Source organism: Leptinotarsa decemlineata, unplaced genomic scaffold, assembly GCF_025532065.1.
Source record: "Leptinotarsa decemlineata unplaced genomic scaffold, Ldec_3_MD MMD2_tig00001719_RagTag_RagTag, whole genome shotgun sequence".
Lineage (NCBI taxonomy): Eukaryota > Metazoa > Arthropoda > Insecta > Coleoptera > Chrysomelidae > Leptinotarsa > Leptinotarsa decemlineata.
Window position 1 is genome coordinate 12,815,404 of NW_027412569.1, and position 26,711 is coordinate 12,842,114.

The following is a 26,711-nucleotide window of genomic DNA, read 5'->3' on the forward strand; positions in this document are numbered from 1 at the left end:
ATCTTGATGAATTTTTCATGGCCCTTCTATAAATATCTTGCCCCAAAAAGGACCATCCACTTTATATAGAATATATATTGAAGTGTATTTCATAATGGTCCAATGGTCAATATATAAGAGCATCTTCCACAATTTCCATCCACAGATTGAATTTTCATATTTTTACCTATCAACATTCTTTCAATTCATATAAATTTGTGAAGTGTGTCAGCCCAGGAATATAAATGAAACACAATTTTCAATATAGTCTCTGTTAATATTTTAATCAAGACAATCATAATGATAATATTCTTCTATACATTGATATATTTACAAACAGATAAAATAATTTACAGCTTCAGGCAGCTCGCCAACAAAATATGTTAGTTAATAATAGAATCTTACAAATCCATGATATGGTACTCTTTATACACAACAATTGTCTAGTTATTCAAAAAGAACATAACAATAAAAGTAGGTGAAACCTGAAAATACAACTAACTTGTGACGGTACACAACAATTTGCAAACAGAGGTGCGAGTAATTTCTAGTTCCAGAAACTACCTCTAAGAAAAGGTGGTTCGTAACTTCCGAATGCGCCCAATTCGGAAACCAGAAATCATTTCCGGATTGCGGATCCAAAAATTTTTCGTTCTACCAGAAACAAAGTCCCACTGCCAGAAAATCCTTTTGTTCTTTATCACAGATATAAATAAATGCATTTACACAAATGTACAACAGACTGCTTCAAGTGTTCATCACTCACTGTATACTTGTTTCGTTTGCACTTTGCCCGTAATTTGTTGACTTCGGAAACTCGCCATGTCTGAAACAAAAAAATATGAAATCAGTATTGCTTCTATTCCATTTTGATGTCTTTGTTCTATCAAAATATTGTAGGAGTAAATAACAATAGTTTTTTTTGTCAGCGACCGAAACTAGTCTCAAATTTCACACAGAATTTGAATTTGCCGCCATTTGTTCATTTAAATACTGCCAACCGATATAGCAACTTGGCAGCTGACAGTTTAGGGTTAGTTATATAGGAGTGCTTTAACTTTTGGATAATATTCGGAAAATAACGTGTTTGGCGGTAACAGTAAACAAACTTTCTTCAGAATATGGGTGTGATATTGACTTCATGAACAGAATAATCAAAAATCTGTGAGATTCAATGAAACTGCATTTTCATAGCTACAAATTGGGTTTGTGCGATAATTCGATTATTGAATAATAAGGAACAAGCATGTACTTTTTATACATTCAATCAACTAAAGTGGTTTTTCGTAATTTCAAACAGTGGCAACAAGTATCTAATCTGCGCAAAATATCAGAATTTGAACACAATTTGACCTTGAATTTAAATCATTTTTCTACAACGATATCTTCACTATTGGTTATCTTATGAGTATTCAGAAAAAATGTTTATTAATAATAATGAAATCCAATGCAGTTATGATGAATTATCAGTAATGATAATAAAGTACTTCAGATTTGTACCTATTGATCAACAATACTAATAGAAACAATCCCTGAAAAGTATTGGAAAATCAAATATTGACAATCATGAAAAATTGGAACTAATAGAAGTAACGATGGTCGCAGATCAGAAAATTCACCATTTTCTATTCTGAATCTTGAGAAAATTAATGATCCATTTGAAATTTCAAGCAGTTTCGGCAACATTTTTAGGGAACCTGTACTTGTTGAAATGAATATATTGCAAAAATTAGACATATATATCTTCTATTGCCCCCTTAAATTCCATGGTTTGACACCATTGGATATCTTTCTATGCATGGCAGAAAAAAATTCGACGAAAGTGCGTATATGACAGTAAGTTATGGAGGTCATTTGCCTGAAACGTTATTTCATGAAAAAGCGTCACACATTTTTCACAAATCAATAATAAAGAAATGAAACTTCGAAAAACTTGGTTTTCTATTCAGCTTGAATTGTTTCTACTTATATTTTGGAGTATTCAATAACCTGTTAGAATAGGTTAATGATCTGAGAACTTCCACCACAACATAAAATTCATTAAAATCTTTTTTATTACATATATTCCCAATTTTTTATTCATTGTTGATGAAAATTAATTTCACTACAACATCTTGAACTGTCAACTTATCACAATCAAAAGTTACTGCAGTTTTCTTGAAATAATTACCTGAGAACAGAAGTTTCATCTGAATTTTAACAAAATTTAAAAGAAGAACGATGATAAATTTGTCATTAGAACAAATTTTTGATTGAAAGAACGTTCATTAGTGAAATAATAAGAACAAAATCGTTTTCTGAGAACAAACATGCCAGATAAACTATTCTCAACATTGCAAAGTTGCTTGAACTTTCAGTACATTAAAAAATAATCATACAGACCTAAAATATAATTGAATACATCAGTATGAAAAGCTTTCTCTTTTTTCAATAATTGACAATAAAATTATCATATCAATTCAACAACAATTTCAAAGATTGTTAACATAAACCATGGTTTCAGAAAATGAATCCTTATGATGGATCTAACAAAAAATTGGGAACCTGAATATTATTGAACCCTCTATAAACGAATATGCAAAATTCTTGAACAATTTTCAATACAAAACAAAACATACAAATAGCTACATATTTCCTACCCAAATATTTGTCGCCAGCCATTATACATAAGCCCAAAGTATCTCAATTTAAACATTTCAACAGTCGAATGTTATATCAATAAACGGTTTCCTGCAGTTTCTCATCTGTTGTTTAGATGTAACCAATCCAACAACTAATTTTGTGTCTACCCTTATCTTCTTACATCTCTCCAACTGAATATTTTTCTAATTCAAAATAAATATCCACTTCACTTAATTGAAAATCAACTGAGCTACAAACAAATGATCATATCAAGAAAACTCGACCCATTCCAATCACAATCAATATTACAATGCCCGAAACTAACATCCATCTCGACGTTTCACCGTTAGGCAATTTCAAAAACAATTGAAGAAGTTATTATGTCAGATCGGGTTAACCAGCAACAGTTATGAAACTAATTGAGAAGGAGAGATAACTGCCTGGGAGGGAGAAGAAAGCATAGGCCCATTATGGGTCAGATAGATGTCTACCGGAGTAGAAAGGGTGTGTGGAAAGTTTATCGATTTGAAACAATGGATTCTCAACTGGCATGTTGAGTCGATTGAGTGTCCATGAATTTGTGAGATACGAGGTTTGGGAATTATTTATTGTACATATGTATTGGAGGCTAATGAGCAGATAATTGTTGGTTCACAGATCGATCAAAAACACCTTCAGGTTCTGGTGCAGGTGTTTTCATTTGCAGCTCCAGGAGAGAGATGTCAACCTGCCTAGGGGCCTATGAGACTGTTTTTCTAGCGGAAATCTATGCTACTGAATTATGTGCAGAAAGATTGGTAGAATTCAATCTCACACACAAGTGAATAAAAATTTTTTCGGCCCAAAAACGGGTTGAGGTGAAGGGTCCAATAGGATCACTCACTTATGGCCTAACCTAATTCAATCTAGAATCCACAGTCTTGAAGACCGAAAGAAAGGCAAACTGTAGGACTACCAAAAAAAAATCGACCATAGTAGCGGTCAAGATAAAGAGGTTAAAGCCTTCAATGCTCTTTCTAACGGATGTGGTAGAATATCTGTGAGTAAAACTAGACCCATGATGATCTAGAGCTGATATATTTCTCTTCTGCTGAAGATTTCCTTCAAGTCTCTAGAAAGTATAGCAGCCTCAAGGACGAATGGCGTTCTTCTCCATTTCTGAATGACACAATTGTTAAAGAATTGCTAACCTCCTATGGTCCAGTGTATAAAACATGACGAACTGTACCTTTATGGCATTGTCTGCAGCACTCTTCTTTGTTGTACAACTGTTGTTACACAATGAATCACTTTATACCAGTTGATGATTGGAAAGCGATACCTTGATACAATAAGTCCTACATGCAACTTCTTTGAGACCCAAAAAGTTTAAAATAATAACATCAGAGAGTTGAGTTGTACTTTCCTCTGGTAGAACAGTTTATCAAGTCCGATTAGACTGTCCCCTTAAATTACTTTTGTATGATTCCAGGTCATCCAAAAGCAATAAACTGCAGAACTGACATCCTGCACACCCCCTTGATTCAATACAGTGAAAATCCGAATGTAAATGATACTGCTGTGTTTGAAATTAACTTCAATTGTGTCAGTTTAATGACGAGTTTCCAGGAAACTCATTTCGGTGCAACTTAGAGGTGGCCTTCAGTTTGGCATTCACAAAATATGAAACCAAATATTATTATCCAAGCTAACTGCATGCAGTAACGTGAAAACAGTCCCGACTGCGCCCAGCAAGCTGTGCTGTAAGCGTTATTAAGCCACTCCAAAAAACTTCGATTCAATTGGAGACACAAGGATCATTTAGTGACCATAATTACTGCGGGAGACAGGTATACGGGTACACCGCTGACTTAGTGAGCAGGCTATGGAGCCAGGACCGCACGAGGGACATTCACTGATCAGTATCTCGCTTCATTTGTCAATGTCACAGAGGTGGCGATAGTGACTGCAGGGCATTCTTCATTCACTACACCCGAGCGTGGGCAACGAGACGAGGACAGCGTTGCCAAATCTGTTATTTATCGGAGTTCAGAGGTTATGTCTTTACAGAGAAAGAATAAAATTCGGAAAACAATGGAACTTGGTGAAATTGTGTTTTCCTAAATGATTGAAGAAAGAAGGCTTATACTGTTTGAATGATGAATTAATACCAAACGGATGTAGAGAAAAATATCCCAATTTTTCCTTATTCATCGCTGTGGAAAGTTGTTATCGAACCGAATCTCCATAAAATCTGCAGAATATGTCATCTAACTGTTGAAATGGGTTTTTCCTCACCTTTAGAAAAAATTTGTTGATGACTGCTTCTAGATTGTCATTAAGGGCATAACCCTAGCCAGTTGTAACGGAAAGTTGAACAGACCTACCTACTCACTTTGATCCTAACCTAACCATTGGCAAGAAAGTCCCTCGGGATGTCCAAAATCCTTTCTGAGATTTTTTAGATAGAAACCGATTATATAGTTAGTCAGTGTATTACACTAAACAATTACTTTCTGAAAATCAGCCCTATGCAGTGTTCAATGAAATTTGGATACCAGGTTCAAGAGAATATGAAAACTATGTTTAATATCGACGTTATATTTGCTTTTATTTAAATTTCAACCGATTGAGTCAATCCTTATACTATGCATCGTAGATTTATTAAAAATTATGTTAACATTTCGTTCCGTTTTTAGATTTGGTCCCCTTTTCAATGAATTGGTAATCTAAATGAAGTATTTGATTATTTTGAAGATCAAGTATATGTTATCATGATCACGAAAAGAATGCATCTCTGATAGATCGCATGTAATTCATGGTTCTGGAGAAATATGATGAACTAGAAGTTTTTTGATAGATCCATCAGTGGAAAATAGCTTATAATACACATTCAGGTAAAACAATGGAGAAAATAATAATATGTGAGACATATAATTAGAAATAATGAATTTTTGAATTCGATAAATATTGTTGAAAATGATCATCTTTTGAATTAAAAAAAAATGTTGACGACAAAATCTTCATTTCAGATCGATTTATTCCATCGGAAATGTACACCTACTTTTCTGGGAACTTGCATCAACAAAAAAGTTGCATGTTCTCATAGGAAGATTCCAAAAACCCCAAAAGAAAAAAAAATGTTTAGTAAAACTTATATCGAAAAAAACTGAGTTGAATAGTGAAATAAAAAGTATTTATGAATATTATCAACTTAGTTTTTACCCAGATTCAAGTCCCAAAAAGGTACAAAAACAGTTTTTGAAAATATTCAACATGAATTTCAGATTGACTGATAAATACGTTTCCAACCAGTTCAACGTTCCACGGTTGCCAAATATTAATTTTCGTTTAGGAAAAACAAAATTTTGAAAATAAACTTCAGTTATCCAATTCTATTGGTTTAATAACTGTCAACATTATCGAGAAATAATGAATCTCAATTGGAATAATAGAAATAAATTACAGTATCCATAAGAGGATAGGATTTGCACATAAAGTTTGGAATATTTGTATTCTAACCTGTTTTATATTTCAGATCAGTACAATTTTCATATTTATTATTATTATTGCTGAAATATAATGTTTGACTGTACTGATATAATTTCCAGAGAATATAATTTCCCGCATTTTCGTGTGAATTTCGTTGATGAAATGAATTAAACTGATTTCGGAGCATTTCTCAAGAAAACCGTGAAATGTGGCAACGCTGAACGAACACTCACCTAGCTCAGGAGTCGACGACGTTCAACAGGGAGCGGCTCAAACCGGCGACACAAACCCTCCGTTCATGCTTTGGGAGCTGAAAACAAAAAAAATCAATTAGAATACTGAGCAGATAAGGTGGTCCAATTTAATTGTGGGAAGATTCTAAATGGTCGAGTATTTCCTGTCAGAAGGAGGTTTTTGCGTGGGGTGAACAAGACGAGATGGTTTCGGTAATTAAGGAATATCGCCACAAAAATGGCACTTGTGAGAGTTGGTATGGATTATTTACTTCAATGTCAAATATTGTTTTCAAATATCTATTGAACTTCATGGTATATGTTGAGCTAAGGGAACCAAGGAATATGTGAAAATGGCTAACAAAAAAATTGTCAATGTATGTAAATCAGTCAAGTCGAACAAGGAATGGACAGTCGAAAATGTTTTTCTCAAACCCTCAAATGGCTATGGGGATCAACGAGGTCTTGCTTTCCAACCTGCGAATTTTAGCACAATCATCTGCCGAAATATTAAGTTTGTCCTCCAATCCCATCTCTGTTTACTGAGGGCCCAAATATTCTAGTTTGTTTCTACGAAATGTCTGGGATTCTAAAATTTTGTGTGGTACCAGATATTTCAAATGATATTTTTGTGTAACATAATTTGAAATCATGAGAAAGAAATACTCCAAACGTATTTTAGAAACATCCTGCAAAAAATACAAGCATTTGCAAATATATCATCCTTGCTCAAATACCTATTGGCATTCAATATCGGTCGTGGTAATAGGAAAGAAGTTTTTTCTATTTGTCTGTCACTCACTAACTGCTACTATGTTGGATAGCTGAGAGAGCCAGTTTTTGTTCGAATTAGAAAACGATTCTTCCCATTGGAATTTTCAACTGTCACATGAATCAGTCACAATTTCACCATGACCAAAATGATTAGGGATATATTTTAGAGAACGACACAAATCAAACTTTGCGACCTTTATGAAGCCTCGTTCAACAAGGACTCCCTCCATAAAACATGAAGTCGAATACGACGTGGATTCCGAAATTCAATACCTACAATAATTGGAATAAAACCGAAAAATTCAGCTCTGATAAGATCTTTGGCAAGTATGCTTGTGCGAGTCGCCATAGTGAAAAATATGCTGTCAAGTGTCGATATGAATATGTAAATCCACTTTTATCTAAATCGATCTCGGCCAGCTTTTAGGAGTATGAATAAAACATGCTCCGGCAATTCTTTATGGACTAAATAGGTATTTCGAAAACTTACGAAACGATGAGGAAATTTATCGAATTCTTTCGGCAATTTGTTCACATAATGGAAGAAAAGTTTCGTACTACCTAATTGGACCAGAAGTAAATTAAGCCGGACTAATGAGTACTGTCAACTAGGAAACAATAATTTTCAATCAAAGAGATTGGGTGCGCTAGTGACATACTTATTAAAATTCTTTGGAAACGCAAAAATTCCTAAGTGGTTCCTAATGGGACAGGTTTGTATTGAATGAGTGTACTTATTGCTACTTTATTCCACAAGGAGCCGCCTCAGGGACATTATTATTATATTACTCAAGAGCGTATTCGTTCTGTGAATAACACATTTATTTATCCCTTGGAAGATGAACTACATGACATATCAATTGTATGCAAACGGACGTGTGAACTGTGATAGTTGCAAAAGTAGCAAACTCTCACTTCACTAGATTCCCACCTTCCTAAGGAATACAAATGAAAGTACCTGACTTAGCAGTCACCTTAGAAAAAAGGCATGCGTTCCTAAATGATTTCATTCTTGTTTACAGGCGAGCCAAACAATATTTTTTCCCAGTTCCACCATCCAGAAAAATCCACCTTTGACTGAATTCACTTATCTTGCTCATGTTTCTGTTCATTGCTCAATTTTTATTGTGTTCCTAAACATTCATGTGGAGGAACACGATCGTTTGAGTGGGTAGTATGAAGAGATAGAAGCTTATGAAGCTGTAATATTTTTTTCAGAGAACTGACAGAAATGGACAATTCTAATGGTTTCCAAGTAGCAAAAGTTTAATGCGTTACAGCACAGAGTTTCTAGAAGAGTTCCAGAAGGAAAAATCATCTGTCAATATTCCACAAAAAGTTTGCATCTTTTTCAAATCATTTAAAATGTCTCATCGTTTTTCAACTGTAGCCTACATCTGTCAGAGGACTGTCAAAGAACTGTCAAAAGACTGTCAAAAAACGTTCGAAGGACTGTCAAAAGACTGTCAAAAAACTGTCGAAGGACTGTCGAAGAACTGTCAAAAAACTGCTTCCAAGTAGCAAAAGTTTCATCCATTACAGCAAAGATTTCCTAGAAGTGATCGCTTCAGTTAACATCTTCGCTAGGTAGCCAAACCAAAGCATTTGACAGATGTGAATGTCATTTTTCCGTCCATGGACTGGGAAAAGTTTATATGGGTTTTTACAATGTGTATGTGATCTGCCATTGATGTTAATTCAAAATAGACTTCGTCTGATGAACAGTTTTGCATGCCCTCGCTCCAATTAGAAGTATAAGGTGGAGTTACTTCCAGAATGATACCATATTTGAGTTTGTGGAAGTTTTTCTCGTAGCTCCTCATACTCGAGCAAGTCAATTTTTTTAATCTTTCCAAAGAAATCAATGATGTGGTTTTTTTATATTGATCATCACTGCGTCATCTTCGGGGTGACGTTTTTCCATCATTACGATTTTTTTCTTGGATATTTCCAGAAATTTGGCACATAATTTTTTCGAGTCACTCATATCATGAAATGAGATGGTAGGAATCTGCTTTAAGGAAATTTTCCCATAACTCTCACTACTTAGGAGCAACTACAGTTAGCTTATGCTTGATAATATTAGTTCATCTACCTACAAGCCATGAAAACTTTTGATTGTTATTTATGAAAGCGAAATATTCAAGGTAACGTTACTGCCAACGTTTCATACAAAAAAAAGTGGTGAAAAACATAGGAATTTTCCTTTCTCTTCAAATATTTATGGTCTTTTGGTCTTCAAAAAAGACATTTCATTCTCGGATCATTTTTTGAATTGCTAAAAAATCAGTATGGTATAGAATATTTTCCCTTTGTTAAAAATGTTTTTAATGTCGAAATTCTGCCGCTCGTGATCGGCAGTTGGTTGACAAATCGTCAATCAAACTTATAAATGAAGTTTCTGGAATGGGAACTTCATTATATTCGACTTGATATGGAAAAATATAGCCTCATGTTTCAATTATGAGGAAGACAATTGAATTGTCCCACCACACAGCTTTCTGACAGAAGTCTCGACTCTGAAAGACTTTTTCCAATAATTGTCAGCGTACTCACCTTTTATAAAAAGGCTTGAAGGCGGCGTTGTCTTGCGTGGGGGCGGGCATCTGACTCGACTGTTGACCTTGTATTCTCTGCGGTGACTGAATCCTTCCGAATCCCCCCAAAAACCCAGCCTGTCCATAACCACCATTTCCCGAAGAAGACCCTATGCAGGGTCCTTGTCCAGGGATCAGGTTACCAGCCACACTGGGGAGCTTCATATTCGGGGGGGTCTGTGGGGGCGTATCAGTCTGAACATCGGGAAACCCCTGCTGACAGTGGCTGGGAAGGAATCCACTCCCGCTGTATCGGGAACTGGGGAGGGCGAATCCATTTCCCCCCAACCATTGCTGCTGGGAGGACGGAGGGGGTGGAGGGGTCTTGCAAGCAGCGGTATCCGCCAGGGACCAGATCTTGGGTTTGGATGGGGGCAGCGGAATCCCGCAGTCTGAAGATTTCACTTCGGACTTCAGGCCGAAACCGTTGCCAAGGATGTGGTGCATGTTGCCTCCCAGAATGTCGTCCTTTCGGTCCTCGTCGGTCATATCATCGTCGTCTAGGTCCTTACCGTTCCGTTCCGATTTTATACGGCCGTGGATGTCTGGAAAGAAAGAAAAAGGGACACTGAGTTAATTTGTGGTAATTGGTAGAAAGATATTGATTTTCTGAATTTGAGAGCATTACATCCAGCAAACAAGTATCACACTTGAGTTGATGGACATTGAAGATGGGTTATCTTGATGAAGATATCTTTGAAGGGGTTTTATTGGCCATACTAATTTTTTTTCTTTGAAAGACTCCCATCTTTCATTAATCAGTTGTGAAGCAGAATGACGAAAAGCTGTTTTGTAAAAATTACCTATTCTCCTGTATTTTAATTGGTTGCAGTGTATTGAATATGCAAAGTTTTCGGCTTTCAAGGAAAAATAACTGTATAGGAACTGTTCAAAAGTAACATAATATTTTCAAAACAGTCACTTTTATCTAGAATAATTGGCATAATTACAAGTAAAACGTCAAAAACAACTCCAAAGTATTTAAAATGTTGATTACATACAGGAATAATCATTCAAGTTGTTTATGAGACTGACAGACATGTTGACAAGTATTTGGTTTTATTTTTAATAACATCCGTGGCTATTATTGGACATGCAAAAATTAGCGATGAGCAAATTTCACAGAGAACCACATATACCGTTAAGTCTGCATGTCTGAAGACGTCTCCTTTTTTATTCAAGGACAATTATAAACGTTCAGGGTTTCCTTTCCGGTCTCCATTCCGTTGGGGTAAATTGAGGATAATGGAAATCAAAGAGCGTATCCCTATGACGTAATTAAGGTTCATAATAGGGGTGGATGTTGGAAGCATTTTCAGAGGGGAATAGCAGATCGGATCAGAGAGCATTAGGAGAAAGCAGTCTCTTATTTTATAGTCGATTGACTTGATGTTTATTGCCGTTTAACTCGATTTTATCCAAACAAAATAACAGAAGTAACGGCTGGTGTTTGGAAGAGAAGGGTTTTCTTATGATTTTTACATAGAGTCTCCAAAAATGAAAAAAATATGTTGTTCTTTGAGACACAATTTCTCAAATGAACTGTTTACATATCTTTCTATTTTTCCAATAGACAAAAATGTTGCTGTCAAAAATGCAGCTAAATTTAGCTTTCCAAAATTTCATTTAGTGAGATGCAAAGGCAAATATGAAATCAAGCACAAGCTCAGTATATTAATTCATATATATTATGATTTCAGAACGATAAAACACATAATAACCTCATATTATACAAATATTTTGCATTATTATTCAATATCAATGAAAAATGTATGTTTCACAAAATGAATCAGTGACAAATGAATAGTTTTGAGAGGTTTTCTCATGTTATAATCAAACTATATCTTCATTTCTCATAATTATTCAAAGTTTACGACTATGCTACTTCTGAAAAAACCTCAAAACGAAAGAAATATGAAATATTTCACTTCACTATTTTGAGTTTGTATGAATTTCTCCAAAAACCATAAAAAGCACCAAAATCGTCTAGAGCTTAAAATTTGATTTGATATTGGTCACATGTAGAAACAATTCATTCATAACTATGTGAGAAATTATGAAAAGAGACAGATGATTTGTGTATGTAATTTCGTCAAGATGTATTTCATCAGTTCGGACTTTCATTGTCTACTATAATATAAATTGATTTGAAATTCCTGAAAAAAAATAAAAAGATTAACCGAAAATGATAATTTCATCAAAACAATAACCTGAAATTATAAGGAAATAACTTACAAGCTACAACCAGAAAATAAAAAATTGAAATATTATCAGAATCTGAAAATTAAAAATTATTAACAAAAATGAAAAATAAAAATGAAAATTGAAAAATTCCAAACCAAATTGCATCACTTATAGACGTAACGTAACTTGGTTTGGAATCTTTTAATTTTCATTTTTATTTTTCATTTTTGTAAATAATTTTAAATTTTCAGCTTTTATTATTATTTCAATTTATTTCTGGTTGTGGCTTGTATGTTATTTCCTTGTAATTTCAGTGTTTTGTTTTTATAAAATTGTTATTTTCGGTTGATCTTTTTATTTTTTTCAGGGATTTCAAATCAATTTATATTATATCAGTAAATGGAAGTCCTAACTGATGAAATACACCACGAAACATTGTTAACCACCTTCAAACAAAAATCTTGTCTAGAGTTGGATTTATGAATATGAAATAAACATCGATATATAAAAAAAAATTAAGAAAAAATGTTTGAAGCATCGGTAGTGATATTTTCGAAAAAGAATCCAGCAATAATTTAAAATACCAAAAACTTGATAATGAAATCATATTTTACAGACTTTTTGACCAGTTACAATCACTGAAATGTATGTTTAAATCAAAAATACTTCTTTGTCAAGCAATCAATCGTGAATTCCTGAAAATAAAAATACTTGTAAACAATTAACTGGGTAATATATCGAGCTGGATATTCTACTTGTCAAATTAATCAATTCAAATGGTAGTCTCAGAAATTTATGGCCAACATACTTCCAAACAATAAAATCTAGTGGGAGAAAATTCTCTAGAAATAGGTTGACTTCCAACATGTGCACAATAATAAATTTATAAATCAACTCCCGCGGCAGTGGAATCCAATCAAAATATTTGTAAGGTATCATCTGCATGAGACGGATTACAGACATATGAAACTTAGCGTGACAATAGTTGGAATTCAAAGTAATCTTGTAAACGAGTCCAGGACTCGATGTACTTACATATTTAATTTCAAAGCCAGTCATTTGTGGGTTACAACTGTCAGTTGCAACTGATTACATTATCACAGGTTTTCTGACCCATTTTTACAAATGGATAGTTGAACATAATGGAGGGACTTGCTAGTCGATAGTTTTTCTTCGGGATTTTGTTATTACAACCGACAATTCGAAAATTCTCGTGTTTTCTCAGTCGCATAGAATTTGTCTTCAAAATTCCCAGTACTAGCAATTCAATAAAGTTAGTTTTTGTAAGTTTTTGTAAATATAAAAGTAAGGTTTCATATTCATTAGCAACAAAATAAGTGGTTCACATTTGTAAGTGTTTCTAACATTGTTTCATATATCAATCCGATATCAGATACCGGACTCCTAGATTAGATTTTCGGGGGAGCTGGCCCATGACCTGATTCACAGCGACTTTTTCTGATCTAATGTGATGCTCCTTGGTTGTTAGAGCTCATTGCCTAGCTTGATCTCTTTGATGAGCTTGCATCCATGAATTTATGGATGTCTTTATACTTGCTTTCGCTACCCCGAACCCAGACTCTTACAAAACAAACACTTTTAGAAGCTTTTCAGATGAAGTCTTCAACGAGCTCGAAGAAGTTTAGTTGATGGAAACCAACAGACACAGCACCTACTCCAGAATGAAAAAGTTGAGAAAGAAAGTAACAATTCACAGTAGAAGGAAATTGAAAAAAATGCAATTTAAAAAAAATGTGGAAGAAGAATTAAGATACCAGGTCGTTATAAATTCTGGAGGTTCGGGAGAAATATGATGAAAGTGAAATTTTCAAGTTGTTATTCATCAGTGTTATTGCTTTTCGGGTTTGAAAGCAGTGGATTTTTGGAATTTCTTCCCTTATTTATGTTTTCTATACGAAGGAGGATCTTCCGAAAGGGACTTAGCCTCAGTCACTGTCAACGGCGAGCACTGATTTTTTTGTTATTCATGAATGATCTTTCCGAACATGTGAAAGATGGAAAGATTTACATGTTCGCAGATGTTTCCTCAATTTTGATATCTGGCCCTAACAGAGGTGAACTGGTAGCTAAAACAAAAAACGTAATAACTCAATTCGACCAGTTTTGACAGAAAAACAATTCAATAATAAACTAGTCGGAGACTGTTGCTATTCAATTCCATATATCGACTACGGGCAGAGCCATCGATGAAAACCTGGATATAAACAGTTCATCAATCACATTTCAAAGTAGCTTCAAGTTTTTGGGTACAATCGTCAACGAAAACCTCAAATGGGACAAATGCATTGAATCACTATGTTTCACCTTGAAAAAGTACTTCTTTGCGTTGAAAAATTTAAAGGGTTGCTTAAATGAAGAAGGTCTCATGAGCGTTTACTATGCATCGGTAGGTTTATTCTTCTATTAGTCTCAATATGGTCCCGCTACTGACAGCAGCAGAGTCTTCATAGCACAGAAAAGAATCATACGATTTATATTCCACTTGGGTTTTCGAGAATCTTGTAGAGGTGGTTTCAAAGAAAAGGGAATATTAACATTCACGAGTAACTATCTGTATGAATTATCAATATTTGTCTACATTCTTAAAAACCATTTTATCACAAATGCGGATGTCAGCCACTACACAACCCGTCAAAGAAACCAATTCAGATTGGGAATTGTCAACTACTCGACTTATAAAAAATCCCCAAAATATGCTGCGGCAAACTTTTTTAACATGCTACATGATGACTTGAAGAATCATCTAAACCTGTTCAGATTCAAAACAAAATTGAAATGTAATCTGTTGTCTAGGGCATTTTTTTACTTTCAGTGTTTCTTGATTTGAAAATGTGTTTTATTGCTTTATTATTTTAACATTGTTCTGTATTTGACTTATCAATCCTATGTAAATTGGTGTATGAACAATAAATGTCTATCTATCTATCTATCTGTCTATAGGTCAATCATTACCAACTTATTTTGGACTGAATTTGATGAGCTGTACATCAACAACATGTAGTTTGATTGGAAAGATTTGGAAATAGTTTTGTGTCTTACTTTTTTCGTCTGTTTGTTCTGTTCTCATTATTTCACAAATTTTAATTTGAATGAAAAAGCATACCCCTCCTGATTTAGAGTCATTTCAAAGTCAGGTTGCAGAAATTACTTTGTAGTGAATTTTTTTCTGATTATAAAATGGACTTTCCCCTTCAACCATCTCTTTACCCATTATTCATAGCATCATATCTCTTTCACTCACCTGTTTCATCCCTCTTGTCGTCATCGTCTTTATCTTTGTCGTCGCTGTCAGATATCAAAGCGTCGTCATCATCATCGGTTTTGTTCTTGGGCTCCCAAGTCATTTTGTTCTCTTTTTTGAGCCTTCGCCTCGCATTGGCGAACCACGTTGACACTTGCGTCAACGTCATCTTGGTGATGATGGCCAACATGATTTTCTCTCCTTTGGTGGGGTAGGGGTTTTTCTTGTGTTCGTTCAGCCACGCTTTCAAGGTGGCCGTTGATTCCCTCGTCGCGTTTTTGCGTCGGGCTGCGAGATCGTACCCTGCGCCATACCTGGAAAGACGAATGGGAGATGATACTACTAGCAATGCCTACTGGAGTTGTCAAAAATGTTATCAGAGCAGATAATTGTGTTTTCTAGGCAGTTATGAGCTTCTAGATGAACATGTTTGTGATCAAATCAAACTTGGTGTTGACCAAGAGTTTATTGTGAGATTTAGGATAAATAGTTAACAAAATTTGAGCATAACAAAGACAAGATTCTTATATCAGATCGATCGGAAAGCTAAAAAATGTCGTTTGGATCATATAGATCGCTGAAAGAACTGAAGCCTGCATAAGAGACAGTTTCCAGAATGGACAAATGAAGTCATCCTATGATACTTTCTTACAGAGGAAAATGAATTCAATCATGAATTCAAAACTCCAGCACAAAGTTTCTTGGCCATACTGAAGCTATCTCCTCTTTATTCGAAAGAATACCATTTTTCCTCCGATCCACTAACAAGTATAGGAGTTGATGAATTCAAAAATTCCTTAGATCTAATTGATGATTGAATTGATTTGTATAACTTGCCTCTGATTAATTTGATCTTAACAGGTAATCAAACTTAGAATAATTACTAAGTATTATCTATAGACAAAATGACGAGCTTTCGCAGGCAAGTTAACAATTTGAATTCACATTGTGTCATTATAAGGAAATTATTGAAAACAATTGATTTCGTGTTGAATTTCAATCTGTTGAGGTTCCAATTATTTTCTTCAGTTGCAAATGATTCAATATAATGTTTATAAAATCTGAATTATAAGGTTTCATCTTCTCAATATCCTTGAAACATACTATACATTCAAAGTATTGCATAGCTATCAGCCAGGTTAGATTTGCAAGAAGTTTCATTTCAACATTAGAATTTTTTTCACGTATTTTTTGTACATAATCTAGACAACAAAAATATACTGAAAATGAACAGGTGTGTACCTACTCACTTTGTACTGTGTTATCAGATGTATCCAGATGATTCTGCGTGAAAATATTCACTCAAGAAACATTAGACATAAAAACAAATTAACTATGCCACAACATCGCACTGCACAGTTTCAGTGATCATTTCTTTTTGGTGCTGTAAAATTCTATACAACAATTAAGGCAAAATATAAATTGTAGTTCGAAACCACCTACACAAGCCACATAAACAACAGTTGTTTTGTTATTTATTCATATAGAGGAAGATAGGTTAGGTGCACAAAATGTGATATGTCACAGAATGTCTCGGAACTCGGAACATAAGTAAACAGAACATCACGCCTATGAAATGTCATCTTTGTTTGTCTCATACAGGTAACAGATTCATTGTCCTTTATTAGTTATAACCGATGTTGCCAAATGGTGAAATAGAAACGAATCTCTTTAAATGCTGAATGCATTATTTCATTCTTTTTTTTTAGTATTTAAATAACCTAGCAAGGTATGACGCATTTATCAAGTTAGTATCAGTATTGACGAACTTCGTCAAACATTATGTTTCTTTCTTTAAAAAATTCAATTTTCTGTTAAAAAATGCAATGGGCTTGCCAATCAAATCAGGGTGCTTAGTATTTTGGTGTCGCATCAGTAAAGAAGGCTTCATGGATTGTTTCGATAGTGTTTCAAGACATACAACACATTGAGGAATAGGAATGTCACTGGTTTCAGTCCCTGCACGTGATGATTCACATTTTATATCATCATATGAAGAAACTCGGACTGTCGGAAGACAGTGTGTGTCGTCTCTTTTTGTAAAATGATGAAACAGCAGAGCACATACTTTGTGCCTGCCCCGCTGGGGTCCGAATCAGATTTTTAGAGTTCGGTAGAGCCGTACTCTTACCATCTGAGCTGAAAAACCACTCAGCATAATACTAATCGGCTTCGTTAAGAAGCTGGGTTGATTTGGTCGAGTGTGAATAGGTGTGAGCCACAATAAACCCTTGCGGGTTGCGGTGGAGGTTCGAAAAGACCCACTCACTTCTGACCTAACCTTAGTATTCATGGAAGTTGTATTAAAATTTGTTAGTTTCGTGGAGTTTGTTCCAAACAATAGATTTTTCGAATGCCGTAATTTCCTAGATGATGTATGATGGCATCCCCAGCGTGCTTTTGTCTTTCATAAATTCCAAGGTGCCGTTGATTTCCCAGTCGCGTTTTAAAGTCTTGCAGTCAGGTCGTACCCAGCACCAAATTCGTGATCGTAAATTTCGGGTATAACGGCCGTAATCGTGTCTTTTATGAAAATGAGGTTATATTTATGTGTTTCCCTAGTTCGGTGTTTTGTAAGTGTTTTTTCGATTCTAATACATTGTATCACGTAATTTTTGAATAATGTATTCGGAAAGTTATGCGAGTGACATAATATTTACATTAAGGGTAAGATTTTTTCGGATAGGATCGGTTCCTTATACAAGGAGTGCGGCGTTTATATTTTTCGTGCATGTAGATATTTCTAAATTGTTTCAATTGTTAGATTGTGAAAACTACAGTTGTGGGAATTATGTTTCCTGAGAAAAACGGATTTGAATAAATCTACACTTACAATGGGACGCCGTATTTTCAATTCACGCATAGTTTGAATATATCAGTAAACAAAAATTCATTCAAAAACCTGCCAAATGCTTCCGTGAATATTATGTCAATAATCAATGTCCAATAAATATTGAAGCTGACATATTACAAAATATTTGTTGAAATGAAAACTTCGCTATCATTGTTATTCATGGTTTTTTCTTACTCTATTATTGAACAGCCTTCAAATTGAATGAAATACAAAGGCCGTGGCAAATCACTAGTTTGCCTGGAATGTTACTGTGGAAACATATGTTTCCAAGTTTTCCAAAAGTTTTCCAAGATAATTGTGTTGCCAATACATAAAGCCATGGTTTGCAAAATGGCAACATAATAATTTCCATAAGTACCTGATAATTTCGACCATTCATACCAATCTCATTTGAATGGGCATGTGAATAGAACTTTATGGGTTCTCGTTCCACTGATTTGAGCAAATAATTTCATCAGAAGACATATTTGACAGAGAGGTATTATAAATTCAACAAAACTTTCCTAAGTGAGTTATTTGTATTCAAATATCATTTAGGTATCAACAGAAGGTAATTATGAACCGATTATTATGGATAATCATAAACGTGTCAGCCAGCAGAGTACTCATCATATAACAGAAAAAAATAATTCAGTTATAAATGGTCTGTGATCAGATTTTTCAAATTCTGAAGTGTATCGATTTCCCAACATTCCAAAAAATTATGTTTCGAACCTATCTATTACAAACTTTATTGTATCATTTTGAAATTGTGTTTTTGCGCTACCTCATGCTCTTTTATTCTTCTGAAGACGGTTCTCCCAGTTTGTCCCAATATAGTATTAAAATTTTGTGAAAATTTCGTCTGAAGTTAGACCGTCATTTTATATTTTCATAAACAGTTGTCTAACATGTCCCAGAGTTTTTAAATAATGACAAATGACATACTCTATTTTTTTGAAAAAAGAACTCATTTCTCATGTTCATTACATTCAAACTAAACAATCAACAAATCAACACGCTGTATATTTACCCCCGAAATTAATCAACACTTTCCTTTCCGAAGAAAATGATTTAATAGCGGATTTCTTTGTGGAAAGCTGTCAGACTGATGTATAGAGTCGCACACCCTCGATTCTCCCCCAACACTGGGATTTGATTACGACTGGAGTGGTTTCACCCCTATTAAACTGGCTACTTTTTGTCGATAGACACGGGAAAGGCGGTCACCAATGTCAGTTCGTCGAAAAAAAATAAAATTTCCCTCGGTAGCTTCGAATTGGAGCGATATTTGATGACTGTGCTGTTTGGTGAATAAAAGGACGTTTTTTAGTCCCGGAAAAGGATAATTATATTATGTAGGTGAGAAGAATAAAGCTGTCAAACAGAACCAGAAGAAAAAAAGTAGTTCAGAACTGAGTTTGTTACAAAGAGCGAAATAGATACGATTATACGGCAGCACGTTATTTTTATTTGAATATCCCAACATCAGCTGCCAAGTGTTAAACTAAATGACCTCTCAAATAACTGTTGAAAACACCTAATGAGGTTTCGTTCAGAATATCGTCAACTGGGCTGTTCCGTATACTCATCGTATGATCGACCTCTCAGATATGTTAATGAATATCGGTAAAGAATTTTTCAAAGTCAATTATAAATTTCATATCTATGCAAATTTGATTAAGTCATGATACTATTGGAATATTGAATAACTTGACACCATTTCCTTATTTATTTAGTTTTCAAATCAAATTGACTGGTGTCTAAATTTATTCCAAATATTCTATAATTGGAAATTATAAACTGTCATACAAAGTTATTCAATGTATTTGTATCAATAACTTCTACTTTCATTTCATCTGAAATATTTCGTACAATATAGGACTATAGGTTTTTTATAGACTGCTTTTGGTTATTTTTACCTTTTACAATCTGAAAAATGTGAAAATTATAATGAAGAACTTTATGCAAGTGTAGAAAGTACAAACTTTTCAGTTTACCCCGATAAGTTACTGCGTAAAATCAAAGTAATTTTCATTGAGGAAAATGTTCACTCAGTACGTAATATACCATAAATCTATCCACTTTTTTGGGACTAACTTGTATGTGGTATTTTCTTTATTCATTCTTAGTCGTCTGAGTTTTCTGTTGTCTAAAAATGTTCGTGGTCTCTTGTTGCCAGAACCAAATGATCTGCATATAATTCAATTTATGTGAAGTATTCGTTTGTTGATATTTGTTTTCTTCGTCGCTCTGTCCAGTGTTATGATGAAGAGTATATCCTCGTCGTAGACCCTTTTCTATTTTGACATATTGCGGTTGCTTTGCCATAAATATCGTATCTCGTGAACTCGAATTTTCAGCAGCAATAAATGCATAATATCCACTTATGGAGAGTCATCTCCGATGTGGAATTCCTTTCTGGGACTCAGGCAGACAGATTTTGATCCAGAGTATATTCGTTAACCAGAAAAGAGCTTTGAAAATAATATTCAAATTGAAAATGAGTGACTCGTGTAAGCCACTTTTCTGCAGGAATAAAACATCAACAATATTGGGGATATTCATTCTAGAAACGGTTACTTCACAAACATAAAGAAAAGTTTGAAAGCCATACAGAGAGGTCTCCGCTCAGCGATAAAAACTTGCCCTTCCACTGCCCACATTATTTTTGACCAGGCAGTCTTAAATCTATAGAAATAGACAAGTACATAGTCATCTACCAAAACATATTGGGTACATAAATTAATGAACTCATAAAACTTAGAAAATCAGTGAAGAACCTTGTTTTGGGAAAGTGCTTCTACAGTTTAGAAGAGTATTTTGCATACAAATTCTAGTCTCTCTGTATACCACGTTGTATATCTATCTATCTATCTATCTATGTATATATCTATCTATCTATTCTGTCTTTACAGAAAATATATTAACCACCAAAGAGTGTAATTAAATTTAGTTATTATAGATCACCTGAGGATATCTGCTAAGAACTGTACAAAGTTACTAAACTGTGCGTCGAAAAATGTGCTTCGAAGCATGTTCTATACACCAGAGCCCAAATCTATCTACTAATGAAGTTTTTGTCCTCCATCTGTGACAATCGTGAAGTTGTGGTATTTCTCCTGAGAAACTAGCAGACGTGGCAGCACCGCAAAAGCAGCCTCTCACCTACAATAAAGCGGAAAGCTGCGGCTCAAACAGTGGAGCATCGAGTAGATCCGGATTGCGGTGCGACTAATTCCCGTCCGCGGACGAGCGTCGGAATGGCTTCAAGACAAAATGGCCGAAGAGGGCGCGCTATTGATTGGCGCTTCGGTGCGGCGTCGCGGCGCTGCCGGCGGCTGCCATCGCAATGCACCATTTGTATTTATCGTCGATAAAATCGGTTTCATTTGTCCCGAAGTTGTTGCCCACCTAGGCGAACAACGCCAACTTCGTGTTGCCGTGAAAACTCCGGAGAATTACTTCCCGATAAATCAATCCCCAGCCGCTGTGGGTTCGGGAACTCGCAAACTTCGTTGTGTTGCAAATTACGCTATCGAGTGGTGGAATGAAAATGTAGAGCAGGGTGGGAACTGGAAAATTCTCAGGTCGAGAAGTTGTGACATTCACCTACTCTTCAACCCTAATGAATGAAGAATATTATGTAATCACGAAGTAGACTCTGCGTTACGATTATATCACTATTTGACTCATATGAAGTTAGTAATCATCACTTCATCTGGACCTATACCTTCTGAAACAGTTTAGGTGCTTCTACTAGTGAAATCAAATCTTCTATCAACTTTAGTATATTGAAAATTTCGAAAACTATGGAATAAGCAATACATAAAACTACTAGGTACTATGATAAGCCACCTACAGGGCAGACAATACTCCAGAATCGTAACTTTGTAGTGAGATATAATGGTATTTACTCTGATCCCAACGAAACCAACTCGAGTGTTCCACAGGAATCAAACTTGGGACCTTTGCTGTTTGTTTTATTCATTCATGATCTTACATCATGTTTATATTTCTCTGAAGGGCTCTTTTTGCAGATGATTTCAAATGCTTCAAAGAAATTCAAACCGTCAGAGATTGTGTTGCACTACAAAAAGACATTGATAGAATACATAATTGGACCGTTGAAAATAAATTATGCTTCAATATTGATAAATGTAATATCGTTACCTTTTCTATGCTAAAAAACCCCATTGAATTTAGTTACAAAATTGGAGATACTTTCCTTAAAAAAAAAACGAAGTGGGGGATCTTGGAATTATTTATTATCACACTTTGTCATTCTCGAAACAGTTTGATGGAATTTGTAAAAGGGCTCACAAAATATTGGGATTTGTTCAAAGATCTAGCTATTCGTTTGTGAACGTAGCCACGATAAAATATCTTTATAACACAATTGAAAGACCAATATCAGAATTCGGAAATATCATCTCTTTATATAATGTTTTTATACAAGGTGATAAACAACCATATCAGATATAAACATACTCAAACTCATAGATTTTAATGTTCCTCAGTATCCTACAAGAAGTCAAATCCTTTTTAAACTACCCAAGGTAATTAAAAAAAATAAATGCTCTGAGTCCTATCTCAACCATGCTTCGCAAAGCAAAATGAAATCAATGTTACAAAAAATTTTGATTTCAGTAATTCCTTCTCAAGTTTCAGATATGATGTTATTTATTATTTATTAGAAATATAACTGTGATCGTAGAGAATAAGTTTGAAAATAAATCCTTCAGTGGATGTGTATAGAAGTAAGCTCACACAATTAATTTGTAATAAGAATTTCCATGTAATTAGGCTGTTAAGTCTTTATGGAAAATAAAATAAAAATAAATTTGGTGCCATTATATTGAAAAATTTCTTTTCTCATTTCATTTCATTTCTCATTTTCCATGTAGTAAACAACGGCTACATTGATCAATTTAATAAAATTTATATTATTGTTCCGGAAAGATGAACAATGACTTCATTCTCACAAATTTTTGACCAACTTCAGGAAAATATTTCCAATTCACTCCAAACCTAGTTTGAGAGATGTGAGAGGGAAAATATGAAAATTCTTATATTACTTGGAATAAGTGCTTTAGAAGAAATATTCAATAATAATGTTTGGGGTTTGCGCCAAAGAAAATAGTGGAGGAGATGGGTAGGATTTTTTGGAAATTACTCCACGTTGAAATGTAACATAGGTCTGCGTTTTCCAAAATTGAAAGGTGGTTGAAATTTCCTGGTAGCGTGTTACTGGATGCTAACGTTATTAAATCAGCAACAATTCAAAATATATCCAGCCACATTGAACGAAAGCGATTATTTATCGAAGGAAATACCACAATTTCTCGAAATTTCATCGATGAATTTCAATTCTTCACCGAAAACTTTGCAGTACCATGAAAATTATCAGCATAATGAAATCACGAGTTGCTGGATACTCAATTGGTATTGCTCAAAAATGAACACAAATGAGTTCAAAACGGTGGACATTTGTGATGCACTGTGTTGCGTCTTTATTCGTAATTTTCTATTTTTATTAGTATTATTATTGTTGGCATAGAGCGACTTCTAAGGGCGCATGCTCAAAACTCGATTGAAGTATGCTTAGCTATCTAAACCATATCAATAGAGACCTACCTACGATCTCATGCTAAGTACGCTACGTGAATCGCTATTATTTTTGCTAATTACTTATTTCTCCGTGTGTGCTCTAGACTCTGTGTCATCTTCGACTGTTTGGTAACTCATTTTAACTTCCCGTTTTGTTGTACAATCCAGTGAAGCTGAAGAAAGAACACTCCAAGAAAGGGCCCTTTCAGAAGCAGGACAAAACAAGTGATGTTCTCGTCTCCAATCAGGCGGATAGCTCTTTTCTGGATGGAAAAAGAAATGACTGTTGAGGAGGAGCTTTTTATCGTTGCAAAGCTTTGTTGCGGTTTCCTAGCATTGAATTTTTCCACTATTTTATCGGTTTGAAGGAAGTTATCTCTTGAAAATCTTTGACGTGTAATAATTCCCTGTAGTTTCATGTCAACCCGGACGACCTGCCATATTTATCGACTGTCACAAACCAAACCTATCACGTCGAACACGTAAACCCACCGTGCAATTATTCCACGGATTAGTAAACGCGACAATGGCAGCACAAACAGGAAGGGAACAAACCAGCATGTCCGTCGATGTATCGCATGATATCTATGTAGGATCTGTTCTGTTTGTGTGTACAAGAAATGTGGACATCGCATCATGCAACACGCTCGACAAAATCATTCTGCCAATAGCGCAATGACAAACTAGTCACGACACAACGTATTTTCGATTGTTATGCTCGATGATAGAGAACGAGACATAAAGAGAAGAATAAATCCTGGGAACGGTGCGCCAGGAAATTGGTCTCTATGAAAGTTAACAGCGAATAAAGAACGAGATCGTGAAAACAACTGGAATAACGTCGGTATGAAGTACTGTGTGGTATTTGCTTGACTGGAGGAGTGAGAGTTGTTCTCACATTCGTCAGCTTGTGAGTCTGTCGTATGAAAACTCAAAACGGGATGAACTGTTCTTGTTTCACCCAAAACACCGAATGGAAATTTGATGTTTCGGCATTTGAAGCAGTTTCCAAATAATTATTCGTTGAGTTATATGTGAGGAGTCTTGTTTTTTCCACTGTGCTTGTGACAGCTTTCTGAATATTTTTAAGAATGAAAATCAATACTGACAGTTGTAGTTGACCATTTCTGAAAAAGTTTCTTTCCTATGTTAAATATGAGTTTTTTCATAAACTACACCTTGCAATCTGATTTCCAAAAACTTCATTTGGAAAATTATACATGTTTCCCTAACATTGTAGCTTTTTGAAGTGAAAAGTTTAATCTTTACTCTACTATTTAAATACCTAGATCATGATTACCTGAAGTAGCTACTCAACTTTTATATACCCAAGGTCCATCCCCAATTATGATTACCTAGAGCATATTATTCAATTCTTCATCAATGATAATACTTAATTGATTAACGTATTCTAAAAACACTTTATTGTGTGATTTTCACTAGACAGTTTTACAATCCATAAGACACGCCCGAGGAAGCCATTGTATGGCGAAACACGTGTTGCGTTTTTGTAAAACTGTCTAGTGGAAATCACACAATAAAGTGTTTTTAGAATACGGTTTAGAAGTATCGGCCGATTCTATCATATAATTTAATTGGTTTCTGAGAAAACATGTTCAATAAGAGTGATCTATTGGCCATTTTATTAATTTTCATTGCTTTCAAATAATTTAGCTTCAAACAATTATTTTCTGATAGCTTTCACCTGCGTCTTCGCTCGTATTCATGCCAATAAGTAAGTGTCAGTACAATAGAAATGAATCAATGATAGAAATATATTTTAATGCTTGGCTGGGATAATTTAACCTAACCTAACCTACTCTTCTATACTCTTTTCTACTCTACTGTACTGTACTCTAACCTAACCTCACCTAACCAAACCTAACCTAACCCAACCTAACCTAATCTACTCTTTTCTACTCTACTCTACTCTAACCTAACCTAACCTCACCTCACCTAACCTAACCTAACCTAACCTAACCTAACCTAACCTAACCTAACCAACAAAGTAGCTAGATTTTGAGATTTTTTTGCCAAACAATTTTTTTTCTCACATTAAAAGTATTTTTTTGTATTCTATCATACTTCTAATACCTCCAACAACATGTGTACAAAATTTCATGATGATCTGTTGAGAAGTTTTCGCGTGAAACCGTAACAAACAAACTTGCATTCGTATTTATAATATTATAGTAGGGATGTCTTCATTAAATATAGGATTTTTTTCTAAAAGATAATTTGAATATATTGACCTTGTTTTCTTATTAACCTAGCTCATATGATGGAGCTGGATACGATTCCTAAATGTTCTGCTAGTTTGACCAATATACATCATAGAATAAATTCCACATCTAAATTTATAAACTCCTGGAAATTGGAAGTTTTGTCTTTATTATTTTCAACTATTTTTCCCAACGTATAACCCGTTCTATACTCAATTTTAATATCTCGTTTATTCGAAAATGAAGCCACTCTTTCTGTTGTTTTCCCAAATTATGTTGAGGCATCGCACAAATATTTTGAACTTTGTAGTTCTGGTGTTAATAGTGAATGTTGTTCTTTCATGGACCCTTTATCCTTCAGAAACAGTAATTAAATGTTAGCTATACTCAAATAAATATGTGAATCAATTGAAACTCACCAACACAATGAACAGTCACAAAAGACCTGCCTTATTTTATTGAGTTACATAGCCTCACAAAAATAAGATGATGATTCTTCATTTCAAAGTGTTTCTTCAATACCAATAATTTATATATTATATCAAGAAATTTCAAGATCACAATCGGAACTTGTTCATTTGTAAGACATTTTAAGTTCTAATGAAAACTTTAACATGAATTTCAATGAAATCAACTCATCTTTTTGATGAACAGTCAAGTAGGTCGGTTATAGTTGACAGTTGAGTTTGGTCATTTACATTCCCTTTTCATATATTCGAACATAGTACTCTGAAACAAATGTTCTAGTTGGGATTTCTCGTTATTCAGGTAGTAAAATTTACTTCATTTATGAATTGATATTTTGTTTCCGTTTCCAAGCATTCAGCTGGGAATATTCCATTTTTGTTACTCAATTTCTGTTGTTTTTCAGCAATATTAAAGTTTCATCAAAGTTTTCGTTCATAATGAAAATTTGTAGATAAA

General features: G+C 34.5%; 1 protein-coding gene across 2 annotated transcripts in view; it reads right to left on the reverse strand.

Annotated features, from left to right (window-relative positions):
- Positions 1-247: 247 nt before the first annotated feature.
- Positions 248-26,711, reverse strand: part of LOC111507709 (homeobox protein caupolican) — a 114,583-nt gene continuing 88,119 nt past the window's right edge. For both annotated transcript variants that reach the window (XM_074176534.1, XM_074176535.1), the window contains 4 exons: positions 15,123-15,436; positions 9,636-10,221; positions 6,306-6,382; positions 248-805 (listed from right to left, as the gene is read on the reverse strand). In XM_074176534.1, the coding sequence (XP_074032635.1) occupies positions 6,343-6,382; positions 9,636-10,221; positions 15,123-15,436 (940 nt within the window). In that variant the 3' untranslated portion in view covers positions 248-805; positions 6,306-6,342. The remainder of the gene's footprint in view (positions 806-6,305; positions 6,383-9,635; positions 10,222-15,122; positions 15,437-26,711) is intronic.